General features: G+C 32.7%; 1 protein-coding gene across 1 annotated transcript in view; it reads left to right on the top strand.

Moving 5' to 3' along the window:
* Positions 1-20,906, top strand: part of LRP1B (LDL receptor related protein 1B) — a gene marked incomplete at its 3' end in the record, with an annotated part of 1,731,654 nt that overhangs the window by 1,158,551 nt on the left and 552,197 nt on the right. The window contains exons 24-27 of the mRNA XM_084254814.1: positions 5,839-6,036; positions 7,470-7,674; positions 16,037-16,201; positions 16,846-17,090. Coding sequence (XP_084110940.1) covers positions 5,839-6,036; positions 7,470-7,674; positions 16,037-16,201; positions 16,846-17,090 — 813 coding nt within the window. The remainder of the gene's footprint in view (positions 1-5,838; positions 6,037-7,469; positions 7,675-16,036; positions 16,202-16,845; positions 17,091-20,906) is intronic.

Genomic DNA, 20,906 nt, shown 5'->3' with positions numbered 1-20,906 from the left:
CCAGGTAGTTTTGAAGCCCCCTGTATATCCATTCCTCCATTCTTGAAGACAACTACGTCTGTGAATATCATCATAATGTATCTGGGCTATCATTATAGTTTGCATTCAATATATTGTGTACTATTTATACTTTCTAATGTACAAAGTCATACATTACATGCCCGTCTGTGACTACTTGGGATTTTTACTCAAAATATAATGTTGAGATTTATCCATAGTATTTTGCATAGTTCTATTTATGCCTCTTAAGTTATACAGTATTCTATACAATTTTTATGCATTATGGTCAAACTGATGTCACAGGTTTGACAGTCCCCTCTTATTTATGGCCATTGCAGTCATTCCCAGTGTTTTTGCTACATCACACAATGTTATAGGGCATGTCTTTATGGTGAATACTTGTGAAAATATGCACAAGTTGAAGCAGTTGTTCAAGTGTTATGTGCTTCTTCAGCTTCAGTTATTTATCTCTGTTATTGCCAAATAAATCTCTAAAACTGTGATACACATCAACAGCAGTCTATGAGACTTCCTGATTCTGCAAATCACTGCTAACACTAGCTAGGTACTGGGTCATATCTATGTTCCTCCACTTACTGGCAATGTGACTCTGGCATATTAGCTCCATAACTTCTCTTGGCTCTGTTTCTTCCTGTGCAAAATAAAAATGATATCACTTATTTTGTAGGAGTTGGTGAGAATTGCATAAAGTGGGATTGATGAAGTTTAAGAAAAATTATACTATATAGGAATTACTCTCCAAAGGTTTGCTATTATAATAAAGCACAATATAACGGGGCTGGTCTTACTATCTTACTTGGATACACATTATTAGATCAGTTTCTGCAGTTATTTCATCATGGACAGATAACAAGTCTGCAGATACAATGTTGAGCACCTTCTGTAATCCCTCCAAATCTTATGTTGCTGTTTTTCATGTTTGATTAAAGGGCTTAGTTTTACTGATAAATCAATGGCTATAAATGTAACATACATGTTTATATGTTTAAGTCCTTTTAGTTCAAAGTTGGTAACATTTCTAGAGAAAATGACTTATTTTACCAAATTTCACATAAATGTTTTAAATATGTATTTTGCTCTTATTTTTTATTTTCTATAGCCCTAATTATTTCCTATTTTCATTCTTCCTATTTTTTTTGTTTTCTAGCTCTATATAATCATAGACATATGCATGACATACGTATAGGTATGTGCATACACATATATATCTATGTATACATATATATGTAGGTATACACATATACACCATAGGTACTGCCATAGATTTATCAATTAATCTTACAAAAATTACTGGATTCTATTGATAATCTCTTTTTATTTACTTTATCAATTTTTGTAGTTATATTTATTGTATTCTTTTAAATTTCTTTGAGAAATAAAAATAGTATTTGTACAGTTTTTCACTCTACATTGTTCACATTCACTACCATATTTCTATTCTTGTAACAGATAAATTTAGATATAATTCCTATATGCTAAAAATCACAATTTAATAGTGAACAATACAGTGGTTGCAGTATATTCACTAAGAAGTATGGCCATCACCACTATCAAATTTCAGAATATTTAATATCCTCCCCTCAAACAAACATCAAAAGTATTAAAAATTATATCACATCAATCTCTATCCCTGTCTCTATTAGTGGCAATCTCTAATCTATTTTCTGTCTTGTAGATTTTCCCATTCTGGCATTTCATATAAATGGAATCATGTAGTATGTGGTCTTTTGTGACTGTCGTCTTTCACTTGACATATTGTTTTCAAGGTTTATCAATGTGTTAGCCTATATCAGCACTTTATTTTTACTCTGAATAATATAGCTATCATATTGATATGCCAACTTTGTATTTAACCATTCATACATCCATGAACATTTGGAGTGTTTCCATTTTTTGTGTGTTATGAAAAATACTGCTGTGAATATTCATATGCAATTTTTTTGTGTGAACATACATTTTCATTTCGATCGGGTATATACCTAGGAATGAAATTTCTGATCATGCGCTAATTCAGTGATTAGCACAGATAGTGAGGAAATGTCAAACAGTTTTCCAAGGTCACTGATCATTTTAATGTTCTACAAATAATATATGAAGGTCGAATGTCTATCCAATATTCATTGTCAGTGGTTATTGTCCATCTTTTTTTTTTATTTATTTTAGTCATCTTAATGGGAGTAAAGTTGTATCTCACTAGGCTAGATTTTCATTTCCCTAATGACTAATAATGTTGACCATCTCTTATTTTCCTTGTTGGTCATTTGCATCACTTCCTGTGGGTAATGTTTATCAAGAGCATTTATAATTTTGAAACTGCTATTTATCTAATTATTGAAATGTAATTGTACTTTATATATCCTAGGCAAACATTCCCAATCAGATATGTAATTTGGAAACATTTTTTTCCCATTTTATAGGCTGTCTTTTTTAATTTCTTGATTTCCTTTGAAGTACAAAACATTTTAATGAAGTGTAATTTATTATTGTAAGTGTCTTCCAGTCATAGCCAAAAAAAAAAAATCATTGCCAAACAGATCCTTAGGATTTCCTCCTGGGTATTCTAATAGCTGTGTGGTTTCAGCTTTTACATTTAGGTCCATGATACATTCTGAGTTAATTTTTATATATGGTCTAATGCCCCAATTCCATTATTTACAATATTTATTTATCTATTTATTTATTTATATATTTTGTGTGGAAAAGCTGGGGTGTAGGTCAGAGGTGCAACGGGGTTAGAGGATTCACCAGAGACAGAACCAGGAGCAGAACAGGCAGACCGGCTGAAATACACTGTTGAGGGGAGCAGCTGGTGAGATAGGAAAGGTCTGTTGCATTATACGTGGGTTAGCTACCTGTCTGGGGATCAAACTCATGCAGGAGTGGTGGTAACACTGAGATTAAACCTTAGGCCACCGGTTAGGGTTCCCATTTAAAAAAAAATGGTATTTCTTTCCAAAGTTGAATAGTTCTTGAAAGATTGGAACTTTAGTGGTACACTATATTTTACTTCCCTTCCCCCTCCAGTGATTTCTGAGCTGTTGTGACCAGAAGTCCCTTGAAATCATAGAAAAGGGGCATGAGAATAGTACTTCTTATATTCCACAAACAGCTGTTATCACTTATTGTCAGCAATTTTCCTTAAATAAACACTCCTTGGGTTGTCTCTAGACATTGATTAATTTCCGGAGTTCAAAAGGTGGGTTAATTTTGCCATTTTTGCCAGTATTGTCATTGTTTGTATGGAGGCATCGATGAACTCAACAGTCCTAAATATTGGCTATTGGTTTGGGGTATAGGGCCTTTATTAGACCCTTTCTATTCCTATTTTATTCAGAGTTTTTTATCATAAATGATAAAATTACTGCTATCTAACCAATGTTAGAATCTAAACAATGTTTTCTCTGCATCTGTTGATATTGTCATAGGAATCTATTTATACTTCTGTTGATATGATGTATTGCATTAATTTATGTTTATTAAACCACCGTATCCTGGGATAAATGCTACTTGATTATGATGTATTTTCCTTGTGATATACTGTTGAATTGATTTAGTTATTTTGTGGAAAATTATTGCATCAAGGTTCATCAGGATTTTGTTCTATAATTTTCTTATGCTTTGGTTTTGCATTAGGGTGATATAAACATTGTAAAATGTATTATGGGGCATCTTTCTTGTAATTTTAAAAACAATGTGAGAAAAATAGGCATTAGTTATTTTTTTAAAGTTTTGATAAAATGTGCTTGTAAAGCTATCTCATCCTGAGTTTTTGGTTTTTCAAAGATTATTTTATTACTTGTTTAATTTCCATGTTTGTGATAATTTTTCAATCCATTTGTTTCTCCCTGGGTTAGTTTTGGTAGACTATATCCTCTAAGGTTTTCAAACTTATTGGCATATTGTTCTTTAAAGTAAGCTTGTACAAAGTAAGCGTGTATGATGCTGTGTATTTCTTTGCTATCTTTAGTGATTTATTCTCTTTTATTTCTGATTATGTTTAATAGCTTGTCTTTTTGTTTTAATGTAGATAAGGGTTTATTTATTTGATTTATCGTTTTAAAGAAATGGCTCCATATTACATTGATTTTATATAGCCTTTTTAATCTCTATTTCATTTATTTCTTCTATTTACTTTTCATTATTTCATTCCTCCTACTTTGTGTCTTGTGTATTCCTCTTTTTCTTTTTTTTTTTTTTTAAAGATTAATTTATTTATTTATACAAGCACTGCGTACAGTCAGAAGTGCGGGAGGGTGGGAGAATTCACCAGAGCCAGAGCGGGGAGCAGAGCAGGCAGAAGGACCGAAGTACACTGCTGAGGGGAGCAGCGGGTGGCAGGAGAGGTCTGCGCGCCATGTGGGACCCTCCTCCGGTGGCCGGGGAGCAACTGGGGATCAAACCAGCGCTGCAGAGGCTGCGGGCAGCTTCGCAACCCAGGGCTCAACCGCTGCGCCACCGGGGAGTGTATTCCTCTTTTTCAAGTTGCTTTATGTGTGATATGAGATTATTTATTTGGGATTTTTCTTGCTTCCTAATGTAGGACTGTGCTATAATTTTCCTCAAACTTAAGGCTGTTTTTGTTATAGCCTATAGATTCTGGTAGCTTTCATCCTCATTTTTGTTCATCTCAAGATATTTTTAATGTCTGCTTTGATTTCTTCTCTAATCCAAAATCTGTAAAGAAGTATGTAGCTTAGTCTCCATTATTATTTTTTATCTTTATTTTATTGTTTTCATTAGGGAATTCTTTCTTATATTACAAAATTTTAATCCAGTTTTGTCTTATCTTTTGACCTTTTTAATTATTTTTGTCAATTTTTTTTCAAAATGTGCATTACTCATAGGGATAATTCAAACTATGGATTTGAATGCCTTTAAGAAGTGATCTCTCTCTAGGTCACCATTTTTTCTTATTCTTGTGTAATTTGGTGTTCTTCCATTACATAGCTACTCATAGACATTCAAGCAAAAACATGAACACTGACAGTATTAGAAAGGAGACATATTACCTTTGAGGAAAAGATATTCTTTCCCTTTAACTTCAAAATTTATCTGTAAATTTACAAACCCATTATCTAGATTTTCAAATAACATCTACCTCTTAGACTACATTCTTTGGACACTCTGTTAGACAAGATAACTTGTGTAGACTTGACATATAGAAACCGATTTATCTAAAAGGAACGATCAATGAGGTAGCACATAGAAATAGGGTAAAACTTGTGAGTCTCTGTCCCTCCCCACCTCAAAATGCATGTTCATCAGGAGATTTTATTTCTAGTTCATATTAGTACTCTGACAGTACTTGGTACAAGACTTGATACATTTTCAAAATGATGATTTTAGTATCTTTCAAGTATTGAAGCTTTTTTTTTTTCATTTAGGTGAAAAACATGAAACTTTAAATTCATATATGTGTTCAAAATTTCCCCCATTTTCCAACTCAGGTCTAGTCCAGGCTCAAAAAGCTAGTGGAAAAAATGCATAGTCATTATTTTGCTGGATTGTGAAGGGCACTACACTCTTCCCTCTTATGAGAAATATTCTCTAGTTATAAGTCCCACAACAGTCACATTCTTTAATCAGAATTAGGCATATAGAAAAGAAATAAAATCACATTTATACCTTATTTTAATGAACACACAAATCTAAGTTTTCCAGTTTCTTTTAAATTTTGGATTAAAATGTATTGTATTTTAATGACAGGGAATTGTATAGTAAATTGTAATTCAAATAAATGGTTTATACCTCATTTTCTTTTAGCTACCAAGATACCTAAATATTTTCATAAACCTATTAAAATAATTTTAATTTCAGATCCTTTTGAAGCATTCATCATCTTTTCTATTCGCCATGAGATCAGAAGGATTGATCTTCATAAAAGAGACTATAGTCTACTTGTTCCTGGATTAAGAAACACAATAGCACTTGATTTCCACTTCAATCAAAGTTTGCTTTATTGGACAGATGTTGTAGAAGACAGAATATACCGGGGCAAGCTCTCTGAAAGTGGAGGTATAAATATAAATATATATGTACATATAGATACACATATATAACAAGTTTGACTTAATGTTTAGATTCATTTTAGTTGAAAATTCCAGGAAAATATGTTCTAATCAATATTTTGATTATTTTTTGACCATTATTTCTTTATCTTCTACCTCATATATGTAAAACCAGGGATAGGTCCAGATATATGGGGGAGTGTAGTGGTAAAATTTTGCAATTTATACCATTTTCAAACCATGGACTTTTCCATGGGTATTCAATAAAGAAATTGGTTTACAAGAAAAAAGAAAACTGCATGTATGCTACTAGTTGCATTTTTGTGAGTTAAGATATCTTGCTTTTTCTTTATTTTCTTATTTTCAGCATAATGTCAAAAGTATTGTAGAAATCATTAAAATATACGCTAATGTAAGCTAAATCCTTTTGCATTATTTTGACTTGACTCTTGCCTAATTCAAGACTTTTCTGAGTAGTAAAACTTTGAAATAAACATATGTAATATTCTTCTTCAGAATACTGCATTTGTGTAGCATGTTAAGGGCCAGGTATTTCTATCAAAGTCTAAATTCTTACTTAAATCACCTATGCAATGTTGAAAAATTGATAATATATAAGCATACAGTATACTTATGATGTGTGAATTTGTTTCTTGTCATACTGAAAGGTGCTAATTGCAAATGATGGATCCATGGGAATAGAAAGCTGTTTAAAAAACACATTGGTAAACTATCTAACAAAAAATATTGGCAATGTCATAAACAGTGAACAGTTATGCTGTTAGAAAAGGTGAAGATATTTTTTAATTCCAAACAATATTAAGGAATACATAGGAATATTTGTGGACATTATCAAATTGGTTGGTTTTAGTTAGGCCAAATTAACTCCTTCTCTTATTTGCAAATCTGATATATCCTGTAAAATTTATGGCCAGGAGATAATTGGGGAAGGAGGGAGTGTGATTTGGGGCTTATTTTTGTTGAGGTTAAATAGAGATTAAGCCATTTTATCTGTCATGCTTAAAAAAAAAAAAGTGTGGATGCTGACTAGCTATAATGCATGTTGCCTCAGGTAGATTTTTTTTTTCTTTATTCTACCCAGGTAGATCAACATTTTAATTGAATTGCATTGATTTTAATCAGCTTAGCATTATTATTCCCCAAATCCCTTGTTTTGCCTAAGGAGTCAGAAACAAGAAATAACTTTTTTGCAACTTAATCATTGTTATTAGCCTCAGAAGTTTTTATAAATTATTTTCTACCTAGCAGGAAGATCAGTAATTCAAAATTTGGAACTCTAGTTACCTACATGCCAGGCACTATTTTTGTACCATGTCTCACAGAATTTATATAATAAATTTATACAATGTATATAATAAATAGGATGTTCCTTTTGTGTTCTTTAATGGGCAAAATTATTGCTCTCATATTTTATTGCAGGCGTCAGTGCAATTGAAGTGGTTGTTGAGCATGGCCTGGCGACCCCTGAAGGACTAACAGTCGACTGGATAGCAAGCAACATATACTGGATAGACAGCAATCTTGACCAAATTGAAGTGGCCAAACTGGATGGTTCATTAAGAACTACACTAATAGCAGGAGCCATGGAACACCCGCGGGCCATTGCTTTGGACCCCAGATATGGGTAAGGGAATGTGTCCTTCACAGAAACACTTTGGTATAAAATAGCATCTTTCAAATTAATATTGAATTCAATTACCTCATAAATTATGACTCAAAGTGTTTATTTGGTGTATGTGTGTGTGTATATATATACATACATATACATATATGTATACATATACATATATGTATACATGCATATGTATGTATGTATATATATACACACTTACATAATTGTGTGTATGCATTGAGTTGTGTGTATGTTTATTACCTAGTTTAACTTTAAACTAGTTTTAAGTTTGTTTTTATAAAGCAGTTTAAGTTTATTGCCACATGGTTGGTTTCATAATTCCTTACTAGGTACTTTTGGAGAATAGAAAAGTCTTTTTTTCTAAATATGGGCATTAGGTCTTATTGAAAGCTATTGCAACTTGTAGAGTCAGGAATGGACCTCAGTGTAGGTTCTCTGATCCCATGCAGACCGGGTAAAGGAGGAGTCAGAGTCCTCAGAGGTTTTTTGCAGGTCTTTTATTGGGGTTCACCAGGCATATGGCAGGCAGGGATGCTTGGGGGCCGGGAGGCTAGCAGGCCTCCCAGCCCCAGCAAGTCTTCACTCTATCTGGGCTCTCTGGCGTTCTCTGCTTCTCTCTCGGCTTCTGCTACTTCTTTCTCGGCTTCTCTTTCGGCTTCTGCTTTGGCTTCTACTGCTGCTTTCTCTGCTTTGGCTTCTGCTGGCATCCCCATGACACTGCCCTTAAAAAGTACAGTCTTAGCGCAGGTGTATCCCATCTACCTATGTCCACACCCTATTCCAGGTGCCCGCCATCAGGCATGCATTCAGGACAAGGATCCATCATTTATCCTGATGGTGGAAGGGCAGAAAAGCCTGACATTTTCTTTACCCTACACAACTATATTTTGAACTAGTAATTAATGAATTTCTTTTTGGCATGCCAACAAGATGTTTTAATTATTTCTAATGGCTGCAAACCACAGGACCAATCTTCGGTTCAGACAGTCACCGGTTTAACCCCCTCACCCATTACTTATTTTGTATGTACTTGGAGTCAGTTTAAAAGAAAATTAGAATAAACTTGGAAGTTGTGAGATGCTGACTACTGGGGTATTTGAAAGACAAGGCATATGACTCAGGAGAACAGGGTCAAATGTTAAATAACTCAGGTTATTGCCTCCATGATTCCCCTGTGTATTCCTTTGTGAAAAAGCAGAAGAGAGACACTGGTTTGGAATCAGAAAATGTGGATTCAGTCACTTACTCTCTGGGAAAACTACTCTATTGTTTTTTCTTCCCTCCTTTCAAGTCAAGGATAATGACCTCTTTATCATGAAGTGGCTTTGAAGGGAATGGTAAATATTCGTGTTAATATATAATTGACATATGTGAGAACTTTATTACTTTTAGTTATTTATTTTTTGTAGGAATTACTTTGTAAATACAAACAATAGTCAAGTTTAAAGGGTGGTAGAAAGGATTTTTTTTTTTGGCTCAGTGCCATTAACTAATACAAAATCCAAGAAACACTAATGAAAGAGGGGTGTCAGCTGGGAGGGAGTTTAATGAGGTGCAGGAGAGAGAAAACTAAGCACTGTGTTTAGTCAGCTTCTGGGCTACACTCTCTGACTTATACTCTGGTTATGCCCAAGACTATGAAATCAATACACTGGTAAGTTTGTTTGTTTTACTTTTCCCCAATTCAAAAAGAAATTAAGGGTTGAAGCAGCTTGTTTAGAGCAGGTTTCCAAACTGGCAACTCTCATTGATGTGTTTGCCTCACCTTCCAGAATGTTTTAAATTTATTTGAATTAGTTGCCAAAATTGAAAATATCAACAGATTTTACATGCAGGCCTGGATTTCTGACTTCTTTTGAAAAACAGAGAGATCTGCCAACAGTGAGCTAATAATGCATACATTTTCTCCTGAAGGTGTGGTCTCTAGTTCCACAGTTTATACTGTCCCCTTCACCCCTGTAACTCAGTGCCTCCTGTAGTAACAATTCACCAGGAATAGATCTGTTATATGTAATAATAAATTATTTTTTTAAAGGTCTGCTCCTGAGGTTCTAATAGCTGATCCTGACACTTTATTTCCCACAAAGGTTTATTATCAATGATATTGTATCTTTAATGTAGCAACTGATAGGTCAAAAAAGGTCAAATTTTCTATGTGACCTATCTAAGTTGTATTAGTCTCTTATCTGTGCAAGGGAAAAGTGAAACTTTCGACAATGTTGTAATCTTACCATGAATAATAACATGCAAGAAAAACCAAATACTTCCCAAATTACAAAAGGCACATATAGTGAGAAAAAGCAAAAACAAAACAGGTGTATAAAAGTTTTGAAAATGATATGACCTGAACAAAGAAATCTGTATAGCAGAGGAAGCTTTGACCTGACAATAAGCAGGATAAACATATTTATCTTGGTTTGCTAGGGAATTTCCAACCTGAGAGGAAAATAAACAGAAACGCAAAGAACACACAACTCATGAATACTGTTTAAGTAAAATAAAAACACTATTTTAGTTAAATAAAGGGCTCTCCAAAAGTAAAATATCATCTAAGAATTGAAAGTATAAAAATCTGGCCTAAGAGTAGACAAAAATTATTAATGCTTCTGCAAAAGCTGATGTCTTCTATTCCTAATTGCCAATATGAAATTGTGAGGCTAATTAAGACAATTAAGTTATTTGTAAAAGCAGGTAAATGACATTTGCAAAGTTGTTTCTGGCATAAATGACCAAAGTTGAGATCATAGTATTAATTTTCTTAAAATTTTCTTGAAATTTTCTTGAAAGGGTGACAGATTTGGTTATCAGGATCTGATAGTATTTTTATTGTTAAATTATTTTATAGATGATTAATATGATTAAGCTATGAGACATATAAACACCTTTAAAGCCCAATTGTAGCAATTATTTCTGAAAATGTAGTGCAAACAATGAAATATTTTCAGGTATATTTTAGTAAAAAGTTCAGGATATTGGTATTTTCATAAGGTGTAGGCTGAGAATTGAATAGAAATAAGCACATATACACAGTGAACTACAAAGCTAAATTAAGTATAAGAAAAGCAACACTGAAAACTCCTCCACTGCTCTTGGTGTATGAAGTGTACTCAGCAAACACCTGTTGTTAGTTTATGCATTCATATGAATAGAATAGTATTTGCATGTAACTTACAGGAGCATAAGAACATACTAAAGAACAAAGTATACAGTAAAAATTCAGCTAGTGGATAATACAAAAAGTCTTGTCTCCAATTACCAAAAAAAAAAAAAAAAGAAAAAAAAAGTGTGCAACCAATCATTTTGCTTGCTGAAGAAAACACAGACCATAACATCACCCTATAAAACATGTTTAAATCATTTGAACTTGCTATAGTTGTCAGGTCATTTTGTCCTTTTAAGATGCCAAAATAGAAATGTTCTTAATGGACTACTTTACTTCCCCTGCATAGAATCCACAAACCTTCATTTTACATTATGAAACATATATGTCATCATGTCGCATTCCTTCAGTATTCTGACCCAATATCCCAAATTGGAAGTCTTAGGGAGGAGTCATTATTCTTTCATTTCAATTTAAGGTAATACACTTATTGCTAAGGTGACCCCAAAGAGTACATAAATCTCCTCTAAACATCAAGCTTATTATTAGGGAGTAACAAGTATCAGGGAGTTCAGAATCTACAGGTTACTCACTTCAGTTCTTGAACTTTTATTGCCTTTATTCTTCTGCAGCTGCATAGCCTCGCCTGCTGCATTGCTGGTATTTAGTTTTCATTTGTCACAAAAAAATGGACTCTGCTATAACAATTGCAATTAGTGGGAGCAGAAATAGCAATTGTAAAGATTAGAAAGATATCTAAATAAAATTTTAATTTTATCTGGAAGTATTCTTAAATGAAACTAATAAAGATGTTGGTTTTAGAAGGACTAAAGATTGTAGATAAGTAACCTCTTTTTTTTTACCAAGATCATTTATTTTCACCTTATGCAGTTTGACCTGATAGATGATAATGGTCCTTTCATGCCTGTAATGGTGCAAGTTGTTCATGCTCCATTGACCCAATTTAATCCTGATACAGACTAACCCGTGAATGCAGGAACTGTAGAATCAGTAGACTGTAGTCTCTTTTTTTAAAGCAATTATGGCTAAACATTTCCATATGTCTTGCAAGAAGGGATATTCGGTCTTTGTATACTTGAAGAAATAATGCTATCACTGAAATGCTAATATGTTTTAACCATAAAAAGAAAGTGATAAGGAAAAAATGATTCTTTTAAAATACCACATTGTAAAGTATACGAAAGAGCACTTAGAAATTTATGAAACAATGATCCTTAAAAATCAACTTTTAAAATTAATTGTTAACTGTGTTATGGAAAGTTTAAGAATGCTTTTGGGGAATTCTAAAAGTATTAAAATTCTAAAAGTATTAGAAATTTCCCACATGAATTAATTAAAAGTTAAGACCACAGTGACCACTAAAGAAGAAACAGTTTAATACTGTTATATCTACTAAGGAAATGAAGGCATACTTATTTTAGAATGCTGCAAATTGTCCCAACCCACATTCTTTTATCCATGAGAACATCTATTTTAGAGTCCACAGTGCATATTTTGGTAAGCCTACATACAAATAATATTGATTTGCATAGTTACTGATATGTATATTGGATTTTACACAACATACAAGCAGAACCTGATAAAGAGTTAAAACAAGAAATAGCATTCTCCATTTGTTATACAAACAAAGGGCAATATTTTAGAAATCTTTGGATCATCAATTCAGAGTGTGAAGAATAGCCCTGCCTAGATCTGGTGGTGACCACCTATGATTATATATGATTCTCAAATTCAATGTTTTCAAAGACTATATCCCCTAATATTTTCCAAATTTGCAAATATCACTACCTCAACCTTGTTTGCCAAGAAATCACATTAAATTTGATTAACACTATGTTGATCTTGTTTCTATTTTAATTACTTTTTTTTTAGTCCTAAGTTTAACAAGAATTTGACAAATAATGTGCGACAATATAAAGATGTGTGGATCCAAAATAATTTGAAATGAGGTGCATCGTTCACTTTATGTACATTGTTTTCAAGAAAGACATTCAACTAAATCTGAATTGCTTACTTTTGTTATGTTAATTTATCTTTACTCCATTCTCTAATTAACAAGAAGTGTTTGTATGTACACACTTATAACTTATTTCATGCTATTTCCTGGTAGTTATTTTCATCTACAATAATCCTAACCTTAAACATTAATCTTTCAGGGAATGTTTCCCAATAATAAAATTTTATAAATACCCTCTGCTATATTTAAATGTTTTTTTTAATTGAGGTATCTATACTTTTAAACATTGATTATAGAAGTTTCTCAAATACATAAAAGGAAATGTATAATGAATCCCCTCATTTCCATCATTACCCAGCTTCAACAACCATTAGCTCCTGTTATTAATGTTCATTTTTATATTCTTCCTTATAGTTTGCTTACTTATTTGATGATTAAACAATTATTGACTTGGATATTAGCAAGGCCATGGAAACTGATAATAAAGCTGCCCATGAAATAAAATTCTTTTAAACTATAAATTCATTGCTTGCAAGGCATTCTGTGAGGTAAATCCAATCCTATAACCTACACCTTTGAAAGCTGTACTCATGGCTATGATTCATGTTTATAAAATTAAGCTACTGTCACATTCATGCTATTGTAAAATTTAAATATTGAAAATATCATTACTTCTCATTCTCTTCCTCCCAAACCCAGTTATTTTAACAGTTTGGAAAGACTGAAATTTTGCCTTTGAATTATTTATTTTCCCTGAATATGTGTGTGGGTGCATGCACAAACACAGTTTTTCTATGTGCTATCCAACCTATATGCTTAATTGCTTACACTTATTACATCGTTGAATGTTTCCAATAAGTGCCTACAGTTATTGTTCACATTTACAGATGAGAAAATTGATTCTGAGCTAAGTATGCTGGAGTAAGTGACAGATATCCACCTTGATTATTCCAAGTTTATTTGATATATAAGAGCAAGAATATAGATATCACACAATTCAACACTGAGACAAGTATTTAATTACATTTATTGCATGCCCAGAACCTTAGTTGAGTATGAAATTGCACTCTTACCAAAAAGGCAAGAATATTCATTCCATGTTTGCCATACTCTTTCAACATACATACTTACTAAATGCATTATATATTATTTTGAGTTGTCCTGAAATGACTTTATATTGGTAATTCCTTTGTCCTCTAAGAGATGATATACTTCTCAAAGGTGGAAGTCATGATAAACTCTTAGTTTGCCTCACTCCACATTTCCTTAAATAGACAATAAAGACTTTTAAAAAGTAATAAGTTGAATTGGATTTTGATTTTTTTCCATAAGAGTGTTTCGTATCCCATGGTTATTTGTCAAATGCCTATGCTCAACTATCTTACAAAAGGATCAAAAAATAGCTAAGCTATTATAAGAATAATAAAGGACAAACTGATTTTACCAAAAACCATCATTAATCAGCAAAATGTTATCAGAACTGATAATAGGAAGATTAACTGGACTGTCACTTTCTCTCCAGTCCTTTGTCTTTCTTTCCAAATCTCCATAATACCCCTTGGTTCTATTCCCAAAGTGGAGAAGACATGCACCATTTATCACCAGCAATGCTCCCATTCCTGTACCAGATGCTTGCCTTTTGTTATTTATTTATCTATTTATTTATTTATTTATTTATTTTTTAGTGACATGACATTATTGAGTTAGATGTTTAACGTGTGCAAACAGAAATTAGGCTGTCCAGTTTCCCAGCCCCATCTGCCACTTGCTAGCTACATAATCTTGGTCATGTAATTTAGCTATATTAGCCTTTCTTTCTCATGTAAAATGTAGATAACTTTAGCAATCACCTCATGGTCAACTAAATAATTTAACCTATATAAAACACAGAAGACTGTACTTAGCATAGAGTAAGCACTCAAAATATATTAGCTAATGGTAGTTATTGTGGAATTGTGTAAATATACTACATAATTTGCCATAGAAACAAGCATCAGCAGTTTAGGCCACTGTGTCATTTCTGCAAGTTCTTCATGATCTTAGTCTCACAAATCAAGTGCACATAAAGCACTTACTGTCTATTATATATAACTGTTTATGCACTGTGATTTTTTTAGGGTTACAAATTGTATGTTACCAAAAAAAAAAGATTTTAAACATATAAATAGGTACATTTTAACAGTTACTTGTTTGTGCAGTTCAAGGTATATAATTCCCTTCTGGTTTTGCTCCACATCTTCTGTCGTATGAGCTATTTCATCCTGTGAATCTAAATGCCATCTCTATACTGAGGACTTCCAAAATCATATCTCCAGGCCAGCCTTATTATCTTAGCTTTATCTTAGCAAACCACTCAGTTTTCTGGAATCCTTCTTTTTTGATATCCTAAATTTTCAAAATCAAAATATTCATAACTAAACTTTTGATTGCTGTCTATACATACCAAGCTCTTGAAATCTACTCTGCTATTATTTTCTCTATTTCACTTAGTGGATTCCATTTACTTACTTTCCTTATCCCGAGTCTGAGTTTGGTGAAACAAAAACTTGACAGTCACTAGGATTCTATTCTCTAGCAAATTCCTTATATCTAATCCAGGCAACTCTTCTTACAAATATACATAGAATCCATTCACTTCTCTTTACTGCCACCAATACCCTTAGACCATTTTCTTCTTTTAGTGGTCTTTAAAAATAACTACTGACATACCTATGATTTTGCTTCATTATAATCAATATATATCTTCTATGTGTGTATTCATACATGCCTCTTAATCTCATAGAATAATATCCCAAATAATTGCTGGCTTTCCAAGACCTGTACGCTCAGCCTCTTCAAATTCATAGTCTCCTCTATTTCCCACACACCACATTTCTAATATATCAGTCTTATGTCAGTTCAGTAAATCACCCATGCAGCTTTTCCTATCAGGGCCTTTCTATCTACTGTTTATTCTACTTGTCATTTTCTTTACACTATTCTCCTGATCCTTCCAATTTTGTGTAAATATCACTTCTACTAAGTACTTATCTCCCTGATTGCCTACCCTATGTGATAACCCACCTGCTATTCTCTCTCATGCCAAAACTTTTTTCCAAAATATTTCAGAATCTGTAATTATGAATTTGTGCTTAGCCTATCTGTTTTACGAGGGCTGCTAATACATCTGGTTGTCTTATAACTGTTTACCTAGCCATTCCATTCCATAGGTAAACACTCAATAAATACTTGTGAATGAATGGCTGGAACAATATTATCATTTTTTTTTCCTTTAGAATTCTTTTCTGGACAGATTGGGATGCCAATTTCCCTCGCATTGAATCTGCCTCTATGAGTGGTGCTGGGAGAAAAACGATCTACAAAGACATGAAAACTGGGGCTTGGCCTAATGGACTGACTGTGGACCACTTTGAAAAAAGAATAGTTTGGACAGATGCCAGGTTTAAAAACAATCTCTTTTCTGTTTAAGAAATAATCCTTCTGTATTTTCTTTCTCTTCCCTTAAACAGCTTTTATTCATTTATTTTTAATATTGAGGTAACTGGTTTATAATACTATGTGTGATTCAGAGGTATAGGATAACACCTCCTCAGATGCATATCATCACACCACACAACACCCACCATCAAGGCCCCCACAGTCCTCCATCATAGACCATAGGAACTCCACACTTTGCTCTCCACCATCCGTCTTTCCTCTGGAAATCAGATATATTTCTTAATTTGTTATTAGCCAGGTTCTCTCTGACCCTTTATTTTGTTTCTTTATATACCACATATATGTAAAACCATGTGATATATGTCTTTCTCCTTCTGACATTTCATTTGGCATCAGACAGTTTTCTTAACATCAAAAGATGGCCTAAAAGTTTGTAACATGCATATATACATTGAAACTTGTCTGCTTTTTTGTTTTATTATGGTGATTTTCCAGCCTTATTATTTTTCCTTTCTACTAGTCACATAGGTTCATGAAATATTTTAAATAATATATATTGTCATTAAATGGTATTATGAAAATATTATCATATCACATGTTATATGGGTGAATTTTGAAAGTTACTGATATATTTACCTTTTTGTAGGTCAGATGCTATTTATTCAGCCCTCTATGATGGAACAGAGATGATAGAAATCATCCGAGGCCATGAGTACCTCTCTCATCCTTTTGCTGTGTCTCTATATGGGAGTGAGGTCTACTGGACAGACTGGAGGACCAATACATTGTCTAAAGCCAACAAGTGGACAGGACAGAATGTCAGTGTGATTCAGAAAACCAGTGCACAGCCATTTGATCTTCAGATATACCATCCCAGTCGTCAGCCACAAGGTAGGTGATTAGTATGAATTAACATTCCAAGAATTATTTTCACTATAATCATGTAATATGTGAGCTGCAAAACAATGTATGTTAGCTAACAGCGATATTTCATGTGTAGTGTATGATGGGAATGGTTCTATACTTTATTTGAATTAGTTTGGTGTTTCATTTTCTCTTTCACAATAAAATAGAGAAATCTTAGAAATTAAGGGTTTTACACCAAATTCCCACATTTTTTGTTATTGCTAGTACATCAATGATAAAAAAAAAAAACCTGTAGCAAGCTGTAGAAGGTTTTCCAGAATTGCAAGTAACTAATTATAAACAGTAAATTAGAATAAAATATTAAGGACCCATTTGTGTAAACCCCCCACATAGTCACTGTGTTTTGGGGGGTGAGACGGAGTGTTGTATGAGAAGAGATTCATCATCTGTGTATGTTTCTTCATTTTACGAAAATTTTGTTTACAGAAACATATGTGCTACCATCCCCACGTGTTCCACATTCTGGTTCAATAGCAATCATGATCTTTGTTTTGTGATTTCATTTCATGCACTCAATCCTTATAAAATGTTATCAATTCTAAGTCTCATATTTCTTTTTTTTTTTCTCTTCCCCTCGCCCCCAGAATATCACAACCATTTGGTAGAGTTTCAGTGTAACCCTTTATACCTCTTGATTGACTCTTCCCCATTATAACACGTGCTATAAGCTATGGAAGTCTCATTCCTCTGCAAATAGTGTTCCCTTTGTCATGATTAGACATATGAGTCTCACACCAAGCTCTTTCCTACAGGGAGTGTATCTTTCCCTTTCTCCCCCTGTTAGTGTAGAGTAAGCAGATGGCCCAATTTACTGAAATTTCTGATCTTATAGAACATACTTCCAATCTTATTTGAAATGTGTATTATGTTATCTTCTAGACTTGAGTAACAATAATCACCTCTCTGATTCATAAATTTTGTAGCTATACTTTGTCTTTCCTCAATGCTTAGCTTTCATTTTTCCTTGGTACTATTTTCCCTATCAAGATTTCCTGATCTATAAGATTTTCAGTGCTTTCTCTCTGATTTGAATCTTTTTTTTCTTTCTAAATATTTTCAACTTCAATTTGGTAATGTAATTTATTTCCCTTTGTCACATGAGAGTTTATGCAAACCATGAACTTTGTGAGCAATATTTTTTTCCTACCATTCCTAATTCCTGAACTCCTTCACTCTACAAACCTGCAAAGCATAAAGGAATTGAAGGGAAGAGGTACAACTTAGTATATAATAGGCAACTAATAAACATTAGATTTGACTAAAATGAAATAAGACAAGAAACTGTGGTTTGGATTATCAAGATGCCACTGGTATAATAAAAGATGTTTTCTCTAAAAATTTCCCTTATCAGAATTTTTTAGTCACAAACTCTGTGAAAGACACTTATAAGATAGGATTTATTTTAATTTTTGTAAAAACAAAATTATGTGCATGTAATTTTTGTCCCTCAGATTGTTCAGTATTTTGTAGGAAAAAATTGTAATTTTTATGTTCAGAGTAATTTAAAGGAATTGGATATGAAAAATGGCCAAGGTCTAAGTATTACATCACTCTCTTCCTTAAAATAAAATCAGTGTATTTCATTTATGATCAGGTTTGCCCACATTGACATTACCCCTAGAAAATTCATAGAATGTCAGAAAATAATACGATGCTTTCAAGCTGTGTGTGTGTGTGTGTGTGTGTGAGTGAGAGAGAGAGAGAGAGAGAGAGAGAGAGAGAGAGAAAGAGCGAGCGAGAGAGAGAGAGAGAGAGAGAGAGAGAGAGAGAGAGAGAGAGAGAGAGAGAGAGAGAGAGAGAGAGAGGGAGGGGGAGGGGAAATACAATACATTTGATTAGGGGAAGGGAAGTGTTCTTGCCATCTTGAAATATGATTTACATGTGACTTCATTTTGCATAAAATAAGCTAGTTTACACTAATGCAAAATATTTTTCCAGGGCTCAAACCAGATATTCTAGTTTTTATACACATTAAAGAATGTCACCTATAAAAGGAACTTGCTTTTCAAACATGAAATTCTGAAAACTGTCAGTTTCCCATTTGGGAAATTATCAGATTACAGTCTACTTTTCACTATTATAAGGATCACTGAGCATATAGCAAGCATTATCCATTCCATTTATCTGTTTCAGTAAAGTAGCATTTTTACTGTTAGAAGAAGAAAAGCAAAGAGATGCAGGAACATATTGGTTATTGTATTACCAAAAGTAAAATCACAATAAAAATGGGACAAAGGTTCTATACAAGAATATTAATAATATTTTCTTCCCTATATTCTGTTGAATAACAATAGGGGGCTCATGAAAAATAAATTATAAAAATATATGACATTCAGTGCTATGAAATTAAAATTGATATATCACAAATTAAAAAAAATAACTCCTTGAAATATTGTTTTAAAGCTACCTCATCCTCCATGTAGGGAATTAACAAACATTTTCATACCATTTTTCAGTAACCATTTATCATATACACCAATTTCCAGGTTTTTTTTTTTGATACTTAAGCACAACATTTTAAAATAGATCATCTGTTTCCTTTTGTTTCCTAATATTACATGGGATAAAGAAGAATTAAATATTGCTTGTTTATGTACAGTGAGGCACATTATTAAGGACAGTAGTGGGTATTTTAAGTTGAATTTAGAAAATTTCATAGTGCAAGAACTGAGCTTAGTGTTAAATGGTATGGGCTTGGGAAATCAAATGCCTGAGTTTAAATCTCAGTTCTGCAATATATTAATTGTATGATGATGTTGGGCAAATACTTCACCTCTCTGTTCCACAGTTTATTAGTAATTCTTAATAATATTACCTATAACATAGGATCTAGCAAATACGAGTTTAATAGCCATTTAATGCAATCATATTAACATGAATAATATGGAAAAATCCTTAGAATACTGTTACACACATAATCAGTACTAATCAGTACTATGTATTTATATACACAAAAGTAAATCCAAAATTATTTGCAAGTTTATGAAGTACAAGAGAAAAAAAGGAGGCAACTGCATTTACTCAGGTGGGCAGTTTTAAAGGACAAGAACTGCCAAAAGTAAATCATATTTTTAAAAGTAATGGTTGTTGCAATCATATCATTTTCCTGAACTACTTCTGTTGAAATTTAGGTTACAATTCAGTTTTGAAACATTTTGAATACTTATTTCCTCACATTTAAATAATTCATGGTGGTCTTAATATATAATTTTCTGTATATTCCATTTTTAAAGAAAAGTGTCAATAAAATGTGAATTACAGCTATAATGAAGAGCAATATGGTTGTTATATCAAAAGAATTCATATGTTCCACATGACAATATCAAATTATCCTCTCCACTCACATGACCATCTAACATACCTCATAGATTCAACGTAAGAGCTGTCATTACACTAGTAAGTGGATTGTTCAAAAGTTCATTTTAATTACAGTAAAACCATATTTTCTCACTACAAATGTTATATGATTCAGAAAACAGGGAACTACAAATGTACACCCATCTTTTTAGATTTCACATATTACAATGTTGTTTCTTCTAGTTGTTTCAACAGAACTATTGAATAGCAAAAAGTAAACAAGACTATCCCTATTTAGAGATGAATTAATATGTGATATTTACCTTTTATTTTTTCCATAATCATCAGAGCCATCTAACAAGGTAGTTATTCCCTTTTTCATGAGAAAATGGAAGCTCAAGAAAGTGGAATAACTTGGCTTAGAGAATAATAAATCCCTTCAGAGACAGTACCAGGGGTTTAATGCATGTGGTCAACTTCATA

This window comes from Talpa europaea, assembly GCF_964194135.1.
Source record: "Talpa europaea genome assembly, chromosome: 1".
Lineage (NCBI taxonomy): Eukaryota > Metazoa > Chordata > Mammalia > Eulipotyphla > Talpidae > Talpa > Talpa europaea.
The sequence above is the reverse complement of the archived record's forward strand: the minus strand, read 5'-3'. Positions and strand labels throughout refer to the sequence as shown.